Source organism: Engystomops pustulosus, chromosome 5 (assembly GCF_040894005.1).
Source record: "Engystomops pustulosus chromosome 5, aEngPut4.maternal, whole genome shotgun sequence".
Lineage (NCBI taxonomy): Eukaryota > Metazoa > Chordata > Amphibia > Anura > Leptodactylidae > Engystomops > Engystomops pustulosus.
In genome coordinates this window covers 165,281,102-165,299,140 of record NC_092415.1, presented here as the reverse complement: position 1 = coordinate 165,299,140, position 18,039 = coordinate 165,281,102, and the positions used below count along the sequence as shown (strand labels likewise).

Genomic DNA, 18,039 nt, shown 5'->3' with positions numbered 1-18,039 from the left:
ATTTCTGGTCGTATCCAAGGACAACCAAAACACAACCATCCGGACTGAACCAGGATAAAATTATATCAGTAAAAGGCAGTGTTCAACATTGAATTAGAGAATGTATTATTTTGCTGTCCTGAGTTTGTTTAATTTTGTCCCTTTAAAGCACACACACACACTAATTTTACAGATGAACATAGAATAGAATGTAAACCTTGTAATATATTTTAGAAATATTTTCCCCCATCCTAATTTTTGCCTTCTCTTCCCAGCAGTGAACAAAGTAGAGGACAAGGCTTATGCTCAACTCCTTATATGTGGATATTATTTCACCTTCTGCAGCTATGTAAGCATAAAGGACTACCCAGTGGCTGTAAGGAGTTAGATACTGAGAATCTGATCAAGTGTCAAATGACATATCAGCTGTCTGTGTCAGTGGATATTCCCCTCTTGTAAATAGATATTAAGATTCTAAAGTGGTACAGCCCATTTCATGTTATTTTATTAATTTATTACTAAACTGTTACCGTGGGGATTCAGTGACATGGGAAATGGGTGCATGCATAAAATATACTGATTCTCTAGGTGAGTCTAGACACTCACCTAACTACAAGTAGAAGCATTGTGCTCCTAGATAACATTAACACTGTATACATTTGGGGTATTAAATTTTATAACAGCATTAAACTTGTCCCAGGCATGACAAAGTCACATTTATATCTGGTTTTAGGTGTATATTTTATTATAGAAACAAAAACTCCAATTAACACAGCAAACCACAATTTTGATAAGGTTTGCCCATTTTAATGTACTCATGCATTACATACAAATAGCATTTCTGGACATCCACTTAAATCTTTTAAATAACCGAGTGCAGTAGAATCATGAAACCAACTCTGATACACAAGAGCTTAACAGTGCTTAAGAAAAAATATTCACTGATACATATATATAAAGTAGTTTCATGATAGTTACCACTATCTAAACTAGTGTAACTATAATACATTGCAAGTATAGCCTGTGGAGCACTATAACATTAAAAAAAAGCAATGTTGGCTCTGAATGAACTGGTAAACACTTTTGTTCTTAAGGTAAAACTACCAAATGAAGGATCACATTCCGTAATTTAAAAGGCATTTTACAAATTTTATACAAGAAAAGGTGTTTGAAAATTTTTTGACATTAGATGGAAAAATCAGCCAAAGCATTAGCAAACACTTTTTCCCTTAGATCACATTTTACATGGCAGCATTCAAGTCAGCATTTTTTTAAGCCAAAACCAGGAATGGAACCAACAGAGTATAGGCCAACTCACTCGGCGTTGGTGGGAATCCTGGCATCATATTGATATACAATAAAAGGATTCCCTTTTCCTGTTGTAATCATGATTACACTACAGCACTACTGTTTTGCAAGGTAGAAGTGACTCCATGCATCATATATCACTATAAATCACAGAGCCCCTCCCCCAGCAGTGTGGTCAGTCTGAATCACAGTTCAACCACTGCCGTGTGAATCAACCCCAAGATTGAAATGACACATCATTAGTACTTGGGTCCCATTCATGGCCTTCTAATATCAAAATATTGAGCAGAATACAGACATGTAAAAGTGGATAACTTCTACTCGAGCAAGGTAGATCCCCATCTCTCTCACACACACACACACATATATATATCTATATATATATATGTATAACTTCAAAGAAAAAACATGTCCAGGTTACAAAGAACGAAATGGCCTTCTCTCTACATGTGTTATTAAACCTGAACACCCCCTTGAAATCTCTTGTTACCAAGTTTCTTGTTAAATACAGATAGGATACAATGGGAATATTTTAACCACTGCTTTTATGCTTATAAAATCCATTTTAAAACCTTTCATAATTTTAGTTAAAAAGATGATTTATGGCACCACTGAATTGCAAAAGTGGTAATCATGTGCTAGGTAATCTTAAGACACTAATACATTGGTTGGTGATGAACATTAGTAGGCATGCTAGCCATCCCCTGCATCAGCCTGTGTGATACGGCCTTGAAACTTTCCAGTATAAAGTAGAAATAAAACCAACATTCCCAATAATAGTGTGGACATTAGTACTGACTTGCATATACGTGAGATCCCCAATGTATGAGTGCAGGAATTTTAAAGAGTAGATCATAACTATATTATCTAGGTTTTTGGGCTTGTGCATTAATATTACAGTGCAAACACACGTCAAAACAATTGTGGGAATAAACTCGCCCCCATGTTAGTATAATTAAAGAAAAATATAAACACTCACGCGTGCACTATAAACAAACTCCCATGTTTTACAGATACAAAATAAAAAAAGGCTTAGGTGCAATTACAAATTTCCTTACAAAAAGTGCAAAGGTGTGAATAGTGGAGTCACTGCAGAGTGAGCTCCTAGTGCTCTGGTGAAAAGTGCCAACAACAAACAAATGTCTTCAACAACAAGGAAAATTGCTTAGGCCCAAGTTCACATTCCGCTACGTCTTCAGCTATTGTGAGCCAAAAGCAGGTTTGGCTGAATGTACAGAACAGGTGCAAGTCTTTCCTGAGTCAGAGGACAATAGAAACACGCACCTGTTCTGTGTGTTGCACCTCACCTGGTTTTGGCTCAAATTAAAAGAACTGAAGACATAACAGAGATGTGAGAGTGGACAGCTACAATATGTGCATTCTTATCTAAATCTTAAAACCCAAAACAGAACAGAAGAACATCCAAACTGTAACAGAACAAGAACTGGCACATGGCATGGCATCAAACTCCGGATTTATCAATGGATGGCTTCACAACAGTTCGAGTTCGTTTAAACTGGTGCACTCTTCTGTCCTATGAGAAAAGAAAGAACATAAAAATCTCTCACTCCCATGCAAGTAGAAAGAGAAATCACTTTTTAAACTAGGAAAAACAGGACTGTATCTTTAACAACCTGGCCCTTTTTGTTTTCCCTCTTTTGCAAAGCCATATTTTTTCAGTTTACAAAGCTGTATAAGGGCTTGTAATTTACAGAAAAATTGTAATTCCAAGTGTCAGTATTTAAAGGTTCCATGCAGTAGCCTTTCAGAAACATCAGTATAATTTTAAAAGTTGATTTGAGAAGAAATGAGGATAGCTAATATATCATGCTGGATTTTTATGGTAGATTTCCTTCAAAACAAGTCTCAACAGGACTAATGTATTGTGATTCTTTCTGTACCTTTAAGTAATCATCTTGTGCTACAAAGGATCTCTGAAGCCGTCCATCCCCATTGATAAGACATGATAAAATGGTCTGAATGCTTCTATCCACTTTCTGCAATGTCAAAATTATCCATTAAAATAAAACTCAAAGGCCACGTTTTCTTACCAATTTCCTATTAAAGGTCATCTCAGATAATAAAACCTGTAAACACTTTCTCATTTACTTTTTTATATTTAAAAAAATAGTCACTAGTCCACATTTAGCATGTGTATAACACTACACTTCTGTGATATACATAGTGACTGTACATCACAGAAGTGGTAGCGTCTGCTGTAAATACACAACGGCGGCCAGTTACATTTTAAAGCTGATCCTAACTGAAAAAGCAATGCCTGACTTGTATTAATTGATTTTTTATTAATTAAATTTTGGGGGGATGACATTTTTTTAATCCAATAATTTGTCAAAACTCAAACTCCAATGTTACCTTTTGTGGACTAGATGAAACCTGAGATATGTTTGGTTCTTGGATGTATGTTTCGGTAGGCACAACTTCACTAACTATTTCTGATTCATTACCATGATAATTCCATGTGAAAGCCTGTAAATGTCAAAATACAAATATGTTTGTTGTTAAATAAAAAAAAAAAAAACTGCACGCAAAGCATCCGTTTCTTGAAAACCTTACATTTCTATAGTAATTTTTCTTTTCCAATAGATATTGTCAAGTAATAAGTAACTTTGCTTATTACTTTCACGTCATCCAATAGCTTTGATCAAGTAGGTTACACCCCTTGAATTTTACAGCCACGCAGATAACTGCATTTCATTTTTTATTATATAGATAGAATCAAGTGCTTGTGAAGTGTTAAAAAATTATGCTTTTCCAAATATCTGCAACTTATATAACCGACACACACATATACACACAGACTTTTCAGTATTTTTAATTTGCAAAAATATGAATAAGATGTTATTTATACCTCAAAAATACTTGATACTTTGTGTGGCTCCATCACTTAAAAGCAAAAATGATGCTAGTCAATGAGAAAATTAGTCACATGTCCATTGGAAACGTTTTAATCTTGAGACAACCCTTTAAAGAGCCATTCTTGGGAAAATCTTTCTGAGGGTGTTGTACCTGCAATGGTCTAGCACTGCGTGCCCCCTACTATATTTGCCACATTTCTTGGATGTCATCTTGTGAGCTGACAATTGCCTTCGGATCTATGGTGAAAGTCTGTTCAAGGCCCTAAGTAAAGTGCTGCAAGATCACAGCCCTCATAGAGGTCTATTACATGAGGACATACTGGGCGAGCACACAGTATCCACTGGTCAGGGGTGAGGAGCGCTCACTCTCTTTCACCTGGCCTAGGGCTGATTGTATAGTAGATTTCAATTTCCAATTTGAACCATTTCAGCTGACAGTAAAGTACTTGAACATTGCATTAATGTCATTTACTCACCTGGGGAAAAACAAAGCTGCTCCTCTGATCACCGTTTGGCCATTGTGATGGCACCTACAGAAGAATATAAAGAGCTTTTCATGAATGACAAGAGCAGCCAAATTATAAAATCTCTTAAAATGATTACAATCAATACCTGGTAATATCCTGGTTGCTGACAACCAACAGGAATTTGTGGATACAGGACTGGAGCTGAACTTGAGTAAGGACAAGCCTGTAACATGAGGACAGGGCACACATAGTACTTATGTTTTACTTCACAATTGCAATGTGCTTTTGGAAAAATATTCAATATTACAACATCACAAAAACCCTACTTTTAATGGCACAAAAAAAGAAAAATAAGGAGCAGCACTGCGTTGGGGAGAGAAAAACTCGTGTGCAGGTCTTCACAGCAGGGTCCACTAGGTGCCCTTGTAACCAGGAAAGAAAATACTGAAGCAGCACTCCGTAAATGTGAGTTTATTCCACCTTCATGATGCGACGTTTCGTCTATTCAATCAAGACATTCTCAAGCATGCTTGAGAATGTCTTGATTGAATAGACGAAACGTCGCATCATGAAGGTGGAATAAACTCACATTTACGGAGTGCTGCTTCAGTATTTTCTTTCCTACTTTTAATGGCAGATGTAGGCAATCATTAGGTATTCTAGCAGCACATACAGAGAAGGCAGGAGACTGTTTCCACTGGGGTTTATTCAGGGAAACCTTGCCACAAAATGGCACCTGTCCATTGTTTGTTACAGGCCCTGGCAGGGCAGTCCCCCATGTCCTGATTATATTTGTATTAGTCATGTAACACCAGGATAAAGCTCTATGTAAACCCCCACTGTACACATATGCCCCCTATCACCACAACTATTCCCTTTATGGAGTGTTCCTATGTGAAAATGGACTAAAATGGAACTTAAAGGGGTTGTCCACTTTCAGCAAAAAATGTATATTGTTTGTGTAATGAAAAGTTATACAATTTCCTAATATACCTTCTATATCCATTAATCAAGGTTTTCTACAACTCTGCTTGCTGTCCTTCTATAAAAAGCTGCTCTGAATCCAATGAGTAGAAATCTGTCCACAGTCATGTGCACAGGCAGGCGCAGAAGTAATCAGAGTAATCAAATGTGTGCAATACTATCAGCTTGTGCACCTGCGTTTCCATCACATGACCATATTTCTATTCACTGGAAGTAAACATAAAAGCTTTCTATAGAAAGACAGCAAGCAGAGATCTAGAAAACTGTGGAATTGATATAAAAAATATATGGGAAAATTGTTTAACTTTTAACAGAAACAATATCAATTATTTGCTGAAAGTGGACAACCCCTTTTACATCTTCCCTTTCCCCCCAGCGAAGTAGAAAAGCTGGCTTGCAGTTATTCATTAAGAATTCAAGCAAGCAGGGTGTGTTCACATGTCAAGTTTTTCAGATGCAGTTTTTAATGTCCAAAGCAGGAGTGGAGTGAACAAAAGAGGAACAGTAACTCTTCTCAATGATAGGTTCTTACCCATTATTATACACAATTGCTTTTGGCTTCAAAACCTGCATCTGAAAAAACACATGAACGCACCCTTACAGACTGGCACATAAATGCCGGTGGAGCGTATTTGCCATATTGACCAAGATTCTCTTGTCCCAGTGACCTCATTTGGAGAAGCCGATACATTGCAGTATATGTGCAATATAACAAATACACAGGAACAGACATTACCTGCACATACTGGGTCACTGGACTAAAAACTGGTGGATGATGAACATATGGGTCCGGTACAGGACTGTTCCACATGTTCGGGTATTGAGGTGCAGGATTGTTTATGACAACAGGCCGTGGTTGAACATGAGTACCTGTAAGTAGAGCAGCCATACAAGTAATTCCCTGCTTACAAGACACAATGCAACAAAAGCAGCGTATGTCGACTTACAAACGTTATGCTTCCGTATCGCCGGACCAAGCTTCAGTTTTTTCCCATGAAAGCTAATCTGAGACTAAAGTGAAAAGATAAATAGTGAACAACTTTTTTAACCCAACAGAAAAAAATCTTTGGTTTCGAATAAAATTCTTGCATGTAGTTCTAATCACTGCTAGATGTCTGGTCAGCATAACCGACTGGCTGGATCCTCTTTAGTGATTATACAGGATAGCCAGCAAAAATCAGCAAGCCAAACACAATGGATAGGCCTTCAGACTGCAAATAATAAGCATTATATGGTTAGCTATAACAAATACTGGCAGCAACAACATCTCTGTAACGAGGGATATCACCTTGCTACACTCAAGACCAAATAAATATCATACACTGCACCAGAATTATCTGCAAGGTGGTAAATCAGGCACAGCAGTGATGTGATTTGTGGTGACCAAAGAATCAAGATCAACCAATTTATAACATGTAAAACGGATTTGTATACGTAATCTTTTGTACATGCTCCAGATTTTATATAGGTAAAACTATAAGGAAACTTAGTACATGCTACACCGAACATTTAAGGTAATTAAGAACAGGTCACGGGGCCCCTAAGTTAATCGAGCACATCAAAACACAGCATAACTCAGACCCCAAATCACTACGGTTTGCAGGTATAGAACGAATCCCGAGGAGGAGGTGATAGACAACTCATCCTAGCTACTGGCTTTAGGACCTTTAGGGTTGAATGACAGAATAGACATGAATGAGTGTCTTTCTTTAAATGATCCTCCTCAGCATTATAGTCCACTTCTAGTTCGACCATCACCTTTGAGAGATACAGATAGATCTCCCAGACCTACATAATATCATCGTTAATATTTGAATAACATGTAAATAGTTGCTATGTACATTGGTTCTCTTAGTGGGAGCGTGTTCGGATTCACTGTCACATCCCAGACACGCAATTCCCACTTGTATTTGTATTGTCACTAAGAATTTGTGACATTTTAATATTTGAGAAATGGCAAAACCATCCCACTCTTATCCCCCCACATCCGTTTTCAAACTGATTCGCTCACCCCCCCCTCATTTGGAGCATCAATGCTGTCCTTCCTTGCTGCACTAAATTCCCATGGTAATCAGACAACAAAGCTAACCGCAATCTGTCGCGATACTGCCGTCACCCCTCCACAGCTCTAGCTGCTTGGGGAGTGGTTGAAGGGTGGGCCACGCCCCCGGAGGTGCAGCTCGGTGGCGTCCGCCGCGAGTCCAGGGCCATCTTGGGGTTGGCACCATCCCCGCCACTCACCCTTTCAGGCAAGCGCTGACTGCGAGGAGACAGGCGCACGCGATTTTAACCGCGTGAGTACTAATGACATATGTATATATATATCATAGCGCTCTATTGGAGGATATATGAATTTTGTTTAAGCGAACAGGATTACTAATAAGCCCTGTGAACGCCAATAGGAAGTTCACAGTCAGAAGGGGCAGGTTAAAAAGCCATACTATCATGTGTTGTGGAACAGGCAAGCCCCTGCGTCTACCCCTCCCTTTGAATGTTTTGACACGTCATGGTTTTGTGAGTATCACTAATAAACCGGAATGAAAAAGGAAGAACTGTGGTGAGTGCCATTCTACTGTTTTTCTATGCAAAAGACAAGTGTTGGCCAACTCAAAACTAATGCACCCTGTGACAAATTTATATGTTGCCCCCAATGGGACAGATTTATAAAACGTTTCTCAAAGCTAGACTAGCCAGACTACCCTCACACAGCTGTTTTTTTATGGACGTATGCTAGCCATTGTTTCTACAGCTAGCACTTGTCCACAGTCTCTTCTATGGGAGCATGCAGAAGGCTGTCATTACGGCACAGTGTATGAGCTGAAAGCCCCTGACAAAGGTCCTATTCCTGCCAGAGTTTACAGCTCGTAAAGCCACATAACAATACGGCCAGGCCACAAACAATGGACCAAGGGACCCCAAGACCTATTCACAGTTGTGAGAGGTTAGCTTTAGGCTGGGTTCAAATCATATTTTGCTTTGTTATAAGTATATGGCAGATTTGTCCTTACTGTATGGCATATCCATCTATCTACATGGATATTTCTGCACCACTGAATACATGCACTAGGATTGCACAATGCATTTTCTCAAAGCCATAGCTGCAGTTCAGCATACTCACATTGATGATGCTCTCCACATCAATATCATCATAATACGAAACAAACCCATAACTAGAAAGAAAAGAATAAAGATAAGCTCCCACATGACAATGGCACCTCCACCACTCAATCTTAACCCCGTACTGCAGGCCAACATACTACTATTACTGCACCAAGGGAAGTATCGAGAGGGCTTACAGGCATGTGTCTGCTGGCCCCAATTGTGTTCGCCATTTGTTTAAAAGTTGCCGGTGATGCCAGCATTTAAATGTTGGGGGATTCACGTCACCATATTGGGTCAAAGGGTTAAATTACCTCACAGGGCCTAAAACAGATTTTTTTTTTTGTTTTTAACATTCAAATTACCCCCCCTTTAAATAGATCAGAAGATGAAATAAAGATGAACGTGGGTATTCTCATGCCCCAGGAGTTTAAAAAAAATATTGTATAGTGAATATTTTTACTATTTAATTAATGCATTTTGCTTACTTTTCTTCAATATTATGCAAGTTTCCTTCTCAACCATACAGGCTGGCTTTTCTTCCACTTCTATTGGGTTTCTTTTAAAAGAACTAATCTACCATTACAATTTCACGTCGGTAAGATCTACCTGCTGTTTCCCTCTGCTATTCTGGGAACTGCAGAGCATCTTATGTGCAGAGAAGCAGAAACAGAGCTTTAGTTATTAGTGCAGACTACTCGCTACAGCTTTGATCCTCTGTGTCTTCCCCACACATAATAGTTCAGAAAGCAGCGGCCAGAAAGGCAAAGGGAATGAGAGCTGTATCAATATGACTTGTGCAATTCCAGGTAAAGTAGAGACTGTATACCGGCCAAGTATGGATGCTCCCCATCTATGCTCAGACTGAGCATTGATAATGAAACAAATACTGTTATTTAATAAAAGTAAGCATGATTCTTTAAACAGTAAATCGGTAAAATAATAATAATCATTCCCTACACAAAATTACATCCTTTCAAAAGTTTTGTTATAATTTCAGTGGGAGCGTTGGTAAAAACTTGGGCACCACCACACTACTATCAGGAGCTGAAGCAGGTTAAATAAACCATATTTATTTTCAATGCTTTCCCTGTTACCAAGTGGGATTTATAAAATTGAGAGAAAACCCCCTTACTACAACATTACAAACGGTTTTAATGGAACTTACCCCTTAGACACTCCTGTCCGATCCGTAATTATTTTTACTTCTTTGACTGCTCCAAATTTAGAGAAGTATTCCCTAATTTCAAAGTCATCCATCTAAAAAAAATATTTTCTTCATGAAGTCAGGTAGTACTCTTCAGAATGGGATTACAACTTAAGGCCTTGTAAAAATCAGCAGCATCTACAGCCCTGTAGGGTCCGCTGCCAATCAGTGAGTTTGTTCCAACAAAGTTGGTTTTGTGTGGGTGTTGGATTTACTAGACTAACCTAGCACTACTAAAAAATGTTAGTGTTAGTAGATTCAGCTGGTTTGGTCCGGTAAATCCTGCAAGTACACAGAGCTAGTGCAATGGGTATTATATTATTTTCAGCTTCTTATCGGTTGTAAAGGGTTTGTCTTGATAACACTTTTTTATATATGGGGGGAGGCATTGGGGCAGCTATAAAGCTCAATAAAGAGCTTATACTAACCACCTCTGGTGCTGCGTCCCTGACCACAGCTCAGCAGCTGCCTGAGACTCCTCCTGTGGCAGACGCAAGGCTGTGCCCGGGACAGCAGCGCCAGCCTCTGTATACAGATAGAGGCCCGGCAGTGCTGCAGCTGAGCAGGGAGAGAAGCAAGTATAAGCTCTATTATTTTTACAACTCCCTCAGCCATACATACATTTTCCGTCCATGATTACTGGGACTGACATCTTGCCTGGCCTCTGGTAACAGCATTTGGTGATATACTTTACAGCAACCTGATGGCGATAGGCAGCCATGGACTGGAGCCAAATCAATGAAGTCTATGAAAAGTTTTCTAGGCATGCAGAGGGGAGATGCAATAATAATAAATAATAATAATAATAATCTTTATTTATATAGCGCCATCATATTCCGTAGCACTTTACAAATCGTATTCCGTAGCGCTTTACAAATCGATGACATTTTGTACTAGACAAGTTCACAATTCCATTTAGCAGGCTATGCTACTTTTTGATAGCAACAGCAGAAAAAAATAGCGCAGTAGCCTTTTCTGCTTTTCACTCTTTTTTTTTTTTCAAATATAATAATGAATGCGTAACAGAAGGTAAATGTAAGTCTGTGTGGAATGAAAGGTCAACCATTTTTAGTTTCCAAAACACTCCAAAAAATAAAGATTGTGAACTTGGCCTTACTTAAACGAGGCAAAGAAATTAAAAAATGAATTACAGTACATACCCGGATGTCTATTCCTCCGACAAAAATGGTGTTGGGAATTATTTTGCCATCGGGGAACACGTAGCCCTGCTTTGCAGGCTGATCTTCAGGGGTACTTTGGGATCCAGAAGCAGACTACAAATAAAATGTAGAGGGAATAGCTCAACCGTCATGCAGTTTTTATTTTCTTTGCTATATATTAACCCCTTAACGGCCAGGCCCTTTTTGTTTTTGCATTTACATTTTTCATTCCTCCAAAAATCTCTAACTTTTTTATTTTTCCACGTAAAGATCTGTAAGTGCTTGTTTTCTGCGTAACAAATTGAACTTCATAGTGACTGTATTTAATATTCCATGGAGTGTACTGGGAAGTGGGAAACAAATTCCAAATGCAGTGAAATTGGTGAATTTTTTTTTTTTTAATTTATGCTGTTTTCTTGTGGTCTAAGATCATGGGGATACCAAATTTATATAGGTTTTCATACATTTACAAAACTTCTTCATTCTGCCATTTTCTGGCCCAAATACTTTTCAAACTTCAGTGCATGGAGCTACAGGCTGCAAGTAATGACGCATGGCCCGTTGCTGACAGCACAAAAACTGCCTGTGGTCAAGGGCATGAGGCCTTACTTTAAGACTAACGCCGAAGCCACTTTTTCCCTTCCTGACACGGCCCATTTTTGTGTCACTATAAGTGGTTATAACTTTGTAATGCTTTAACATATCCAAGAGATTTTGAGATTGTTTTCTGGTGACACTAAGTACTTCATATTAGTTGAAAGATTTTGGTGGTATGTTTTGTTTTAACCCCTTTGTGTCTAAGCCATTTTAGAGCTTTAGGACTAGGCCTAATTTTTTTCAATTTGACCGTTGTCACTATAGGACAGTGATGGCAAACCTTTTAAAGGCTGGGTGCCCAAACTGAAACCAAAACCCACTTAGTTACCATCAAGTGCCAACTTGTTCTTCCACAACATTCAGTCATACTAGCCCCTCTGAGTACATCAATATAGTTGAAAGCAGGAGGGTAAATTCAGACATCATATCTTCTCTCCAGGGTCTCTCTGTACTGGAAGAATCATGGGGCCATCAAAAGATAACCTGGCCCTGTTCACACCTTCTCACTCTTTCTGCAGTTCTAATCAGTCAAGGATGTGTCATCTTAAAAGAGCAGGAAGATTCCAGTCCTGTCTGCTTAACTCTGTCCTGGGGCAACAGCCTGGGTGCCCACAGAAAGGGCTCCGAGTGCCACCTCTGGCACCTGTGCCATAGGTTCGCCATCACTGCTATAAGAGGTCACAACTTTGTAACGCTTTAACATATCCAGGGGATTTTGAGACTCTTTTCTTGTCACACATTGTACTTCAAAGTGATAGAAAAATTTTGATATCTTTTGTTTTGTTGTGAAAAAAAATTTCAATTTGGCAAAAATTTCTACAAATTATTCATTTTCAAAGTTCTTTTCAGGCAGATAGTCATAGCACCCAAGTAACGTTATAACCAACATTCCCGAATGTCTGTTTATATCTGTGTGGATTTTTATGTATTCTCTCTCTTTTTTAAGTTGTTAGGAGGATCAGAATTGTGTGTTTTTTCCTCATATTTATGAAAATCGCCAAAACCCTTTTTTAGAGGCACCTGCTCGGCTTTAAAAGGGTATTTTCATTTCGGCAAATTAATGCTATTGTTTGTATTGTGAAAAGTTTTACAATTTTCCAATATACTTCCTGTATTGATTCCTCATGGTTCTCTAGATCTCTGCTTGCTGTCATTCTATAGAAAGCTTCTATGTTTACTTCCAGTGGACAGAAATCTGACCATGGTCACACAAGTGCACGGCTTGTTAGTATCACAGAGTAATCAGAGCTGTGTGATCTAACTAGCCATGGACCTTCTATAGAAGCTTTCTATAGAATGACAGCAAGCAGAGATCTAGAAAACTGTGAGGAATAGCTATAGGAAGTATATTGGGAAATTGTAAAAGCTTTCATTATAAAAACAATAACATTTATTACTTATAAGATTTATATGCTGAAATGCCAATAGCAGATTTACATTGTCACATTTTACAGGCTATACAATGTTTATTTTTTTGTAATTTGGACATATGGGGGATTATTTTTTTTATGGATGAGATCCACTTTTAAGGTTTATCATTTACCAGGGTTCAATAGCTTATAATCAGATTTTATTAACTTGCTTGGTGGTTAAAAAAAACAATTCACTTGCAGAACATAGAATTCATTTTGTGAGAAATGTGCTTGTTTTTGCATCACCATGTAACAGTGGGAATAACATTTATTTTTTACGTTTACAGAGCCGTTTTTTGAGCTTATTTTTTGCGGGACAAAATGTACTTTTTCTTGGTATCATCTCAGGGTAAATGTTATTTTTTTTTATCAATTTTTCTCCAGTCAGATGTGAAAATTTCATATTCTTTGTGTTTTTTTTTTAAATGGTGTTCACCATACAGGTTCAGTGATAATTTTATTTTATTGTACGGGTTGTTACGGACGTGGTGATACCATACATGTTGTGTTGTTTTAGTGATTATCACTTTTTTTTTTTTTCGATTATTGCATGGGATGGGACTTTATTTTTTAATATTTTTTTTTATTGCACTTTTTTCTTTAACTTTATTTCGTCCCAATGTGGGACATGAACAAGTGATCTTTTGATCACTCATTCATTGTAATATACTGCAATACTAATGAATTGCAGCATATTTCATATTCATCCTATGCATTCTGCATAGGCAGACAGCTGTGCTGATAGATTGTGCAGAGTGCACAATCCTAACAGGCTGCTACTAAGGGCAGCCCTGGGGTCCGTATTAGACAGCCGTGCACAGAGGGTCCAGGTCGTCAAGCCGATGCACTATAGACGCAGAACTCATTATGACCGCGGATTAATTACGGTTAAACAGGCGGGATGGGATTCTACCTCAAGGTGTAGGAACGACCAGCATCCTATGACAGAGATCACGTCAAGGTGCAAGAAGGGGTTAATACATACCCACTATATTTTTAGTTTATATGCACCATGGGAAATAAATTTCCTTTAATGGGGATGTTCCAGGTTTTCAAGTTATCCCCTATTGATAGGATAAAGGATAACAAACCTGCCCTCTATTCAATAGTAATAGGGCTGACAGAAATTGCAATTCCCTATCACTGTCTAAGTAATTGGCTAAGGCCTCTTCCACACTAGCGTTGCGTTTCACGTCAGGGTGCAATGCGTGAAAAACTGACGTTTTTTGCTGCGTTTTTGTTTCATTTTTGTTCGCGTTTTTTGCGTTTTCGGTGCGTTTTTCACGCGCGTTTTTTTAAGTCAATGGGACTTTTTCAAAGGGACCATGGTTTGGGATTGAAATGGGTTATTTAATTGAAAAATAATGTCTTCTGATAAGTTGCAAACATCTGCGATCTATTCTTCACTGTTCCGCGCGCGTATATTATCTCCCGACAAGTTAGCAGATGTGAAGAACATTGAAGAATAGAATAAAAACAGTGAACACAGGATCATTTAAGTGAAAAACACAGTGCAGAACACAGTGCAGAAAATAGATTACAGATGTTCGGCACATCTGCTTACTTGTCGGGAGATACGCGCGGAGCGGTGCGAACAAAATAGCATGTGAAGAACAATATATATGTGTGTAAAGAACACATTGCAGATGTTTCCATACATCTGCAATGTCTTCTTCACACATATATATTGTTCTTCACATGCTATTTTGTTCGCACCGCTCCGCGCGTATCTCCCGACAAGTAAGCAGATGTGCCGAACATCTGTAATCTATTCTGCACTGTGTTTTTCACTTAAATGATCCTGTGTTCACTGTTTTTATTCTATTCTTCAATGTTCTTCATTGTGTTTTTTTAATTAATTGATCGTTCGCGAGCAGGGGAAATACTGTTATACTGGTCACCTAGCAACCCTTACGTTTAAAACGCATTGCACTCGCATTGCACTTGCAATGTTTGCGAGTGCAATGCGTTTTTGATACGTCCCCATAGACTTGAATGGGGCGTGAAAAATGCGCGTGAATCGCAAAAATAGAGCATGCTGCGATTTTGACGCGCGTGCAAACGAACGCAAGCAAGCGCGTGCAAAACAACGCAAATGAAGAAAGACCCATTGAATACAATGGGACAGAGTGCAATGCAAGTTCTGCGCGTCAAATGCACGCGCAGAACTCGCGCGTGAAAAACGCCAGTGTAGAAGGGGCCTAAGAGACCAGAGTTCTGCAATCTCAGAATATTGAAAGGATCAACGTACTGCTTCACCCCACAGTGAGAAGGGGTCTGGTTCTCCAGAACGCTGGAAGTCCCATTTTTGTCTTCAGTGGAAGGTCTAACAGTCAATCAATCAGCTTGTCGTCCCCTATCCTATTGATAGGGGCCAAATTGCCCTTAGGTCCCTTTAGGGTTCATATAGACTATTCTGTCAGTATAGCTGATCAGCTTTATTTTATGTAGTTTTAAAGGAAACCTACCATTTCAGATCGTCGGTGTAAGCTGTAAACACCGAGCACCAGCTCAGGGTGAGCTGGTGCCGGTGCTTAGTTTCGTTAGTGTTATAAACCGCGGTATCGCGGTTTTAACACTTTTTAAACTTTATAGCAGAAACTGCTTCGGCACTGCGCGCGCATAACATAGGAAATGCCGCAGGCGTTGCGTGCGCACGGTCGCGCGCAGAGCCTTCTGCTATAAAGTTTAAAAAGTGTTAAAACCGCGATACCGCGGTTTATAACACTAACGAAATTAAGCACCGGCACCAGCTCACCCCGAGCTGGTGCTCGGTGTTTACAGCTTACACCGACGATCTGAAATGGTAGGTTTCCTTTAAAGGAAATCTACCACCAGGATTGTAAACCATATTGCATGCTGTTGTGTGCCCCTCTGGCAGGATCTTCTCTTTGCGTCTTAAGCCTTAAAACAAGAGGTTTTAAAATTATGCAAATAAGCCTGAGGGGCTCCAGACTTCATTGTCAACTATTAAAGATGACCTGTCACCCCATTTATCGGCTAAAGTAAGCAGCTCCTAGTGCTTGAACAAACGCCGCTGTGTTAGAGTGATACCAGAAACCTCCGGTAACGCTATCTAACACTGCGGCAGAGTATAGTGCAATTGTCGGACAGCTCGCAAAGCTGTACGATGTATTCACGAGGGGGCGGGGTTGGGCGTGACTAGGGGCGGTGACTCGCACCTCGCGCGGCAGTCAATGCCGGCCTATGGAGCGAGCGGGGCGGTCCAGGGAAGAGGCAGCGCCTCGGACCGCCCCCTCATGCATACATCGGACAGCTTTGCAAACTGTCCGATGATTACACTATACCTGGCCGCAGCGGTTGATAGCGTTACCGAAGGTTTCTGGTAACGCTATCACTAACACTGCGGTGTTTGATCAAGCACTAGGAGCTGCTTACTTTAGTAAGCAGCTCCTAGTGCCGATAAATGGGGTGACAGGTCTTTAAGTCTGGAACCCCTCCGCCACATTTGCTTACTTTCTAAAATCCTCTCATAAAAAGGGCGTAAGCAGCTTATATAAGGGTGGATCCTGCCAGAGGGGGCACACACTAGTATGTCAGTGTGCTTGTTTAAAAACTTTATCTTGGTAGTCATATTAAAAGCCTCTGGAGAGGTAGGACATCTTAAAAATTTGAAAAATGAAAAAAAAAAAAAAAAAACCTTTTCCAGCATTTCAGTCAGAAATCAAATACATGGTAGATGCAGCAGAGTAGCCACAAGCCATCCACAGTATTTTCATCCCATTTGTGAAACAAATGGTCGAGCAGTCATGTGACCCTCAAGAAAACTCTAGAAGCTTCTCCAAGAGCTCTGTGCATTCACCATAGCACAGGGTATGACCCGATCCAACAGGCAGACTCATCAGAAGAGCAGGATTACAGCCCATGACGATCATTTCCCTTATCATGGATTCACATGGTCCGATCAGTCATTTTACCTCAGCGGAAACCAAGCAGTTTTATAAGCAGCTCCACCCGCCCTGTACTTTGTAATGTGGGATCATCCAGAGCCATGTGTGACCCGCTCCTAGTCTACTAAGTGGCCTGTGTGTGACACGTACGTCATGCGCTCACCCGCGGTAATAAGCAGCAGGTTTGCAGACAAATAGTGATGTATATACTAACAGCCCCGACGCCGCCTCAGCCGGCCTGTATGTCCTCAGTGTGTAGTGTAAACCCGCAGGCCTCACTCACCATTGTGAACAACGAACGATAAAAACAATAAAACCACGAACAACTTTCACGCCAACTGGCGGAGGCCGCCTAGGACGCGTCTAGTTATAACCTTCCCCAGAGCAGCGCCTTCCATTCCGTCAATAGGGGAAGGCGCTTTTTCGGACACGCCCACAGCACAGTCATATGAGGGTGAACATCGTGCATATCAACTACACATAGATTTATAACCCCCCCTTCCCCATGGAATGGACAAGCCGGAGGACGCGTGAACTTGTTACTTGACCACATGATATGTCTATAAGTATGCTTCCGCCGGACGTGCTGCAAATAGTCCGCTTATGAGAAAATAGGACCCGGCCACACCCTAGAATTGGCGCGCAGTTGCTCGGTATTATGACGCGGCCTATATATAATTATGGCAATGTTTTTTTTCCCCATAAATTGTGACAGGAAATCTGCGGCAATGAGCCTCTATAATAATTGATATAAGCAGTTTTTGCTATAATTTAATTAGCTTTGTTCAATTTTTTAAAACAGAACAAGGGCCATTAAAAGTTAAGGAAATTTACTTTATGTTTAGCGCTGCCTGTGCAATATAGCTATGAGGGTGCAGTCACACATGACGTTAACACATGCGTTTTGTGAACGCAATGATGACAGCAATGTATTTAGCCAAATCTCTTTTCAGCTGTTGTTCATTGTCTGAAAGTTCGGTGACAGGTGGCATTTTTGACATGTTTCTGCTGCTATTTCCAACACATTGCATTGCAAGTG

The 18,039-nt window shown here is 39.8% G+C and overlaps 1 protein-coding gene across 2 annotated transcripts; it reads right to left on the bottom strand.

Moving 5' to 3' along the window:
• Positions 1-695: 695 nt before the first annotated feature.
• On the bottom strand, positions 696-17,449 carry DAZL (deleted in azoospermia like). 2 transcript variants are annotated; one of them, XM_072153672.1, is made up of 11 exons: positions 17,284-17,449; positions 11,081-11,194; positions 9,882-9,973; positions 8,733-8,784; positions 6,562-6,625; positions 6,351-6,484; positions 4,776-4,853; positions 4,640-4,693; positions 3,661-3,774; positions 3,189-3,284; positions 696-2,821 (listed from the first exon to the last, which is right to left on the bottom strand). In XM_072153672.1, exons 1-11 carry the CDS (start codon positions 17,284-17,286, stop codon positions 2,750-2,752), a joined length of 873 nt encoding a protein of 290 aa, XP_072009773.1. In that variant the 5' UTR covers positions 17,287-17,449; the 3' UTR covers positions 696-2,749. The 2 variants fall into 2 exon arrangements, with proteins under 2 accessions (XP_072009773.1, XP_072009774.1); XM_072153673.1 differs by lacking the exon at positions 17,284-17,449 and adding an exon at positions 17,028-17,102.
• Positions 17,450-18,039: the final 590 nt, after the last annotated feature.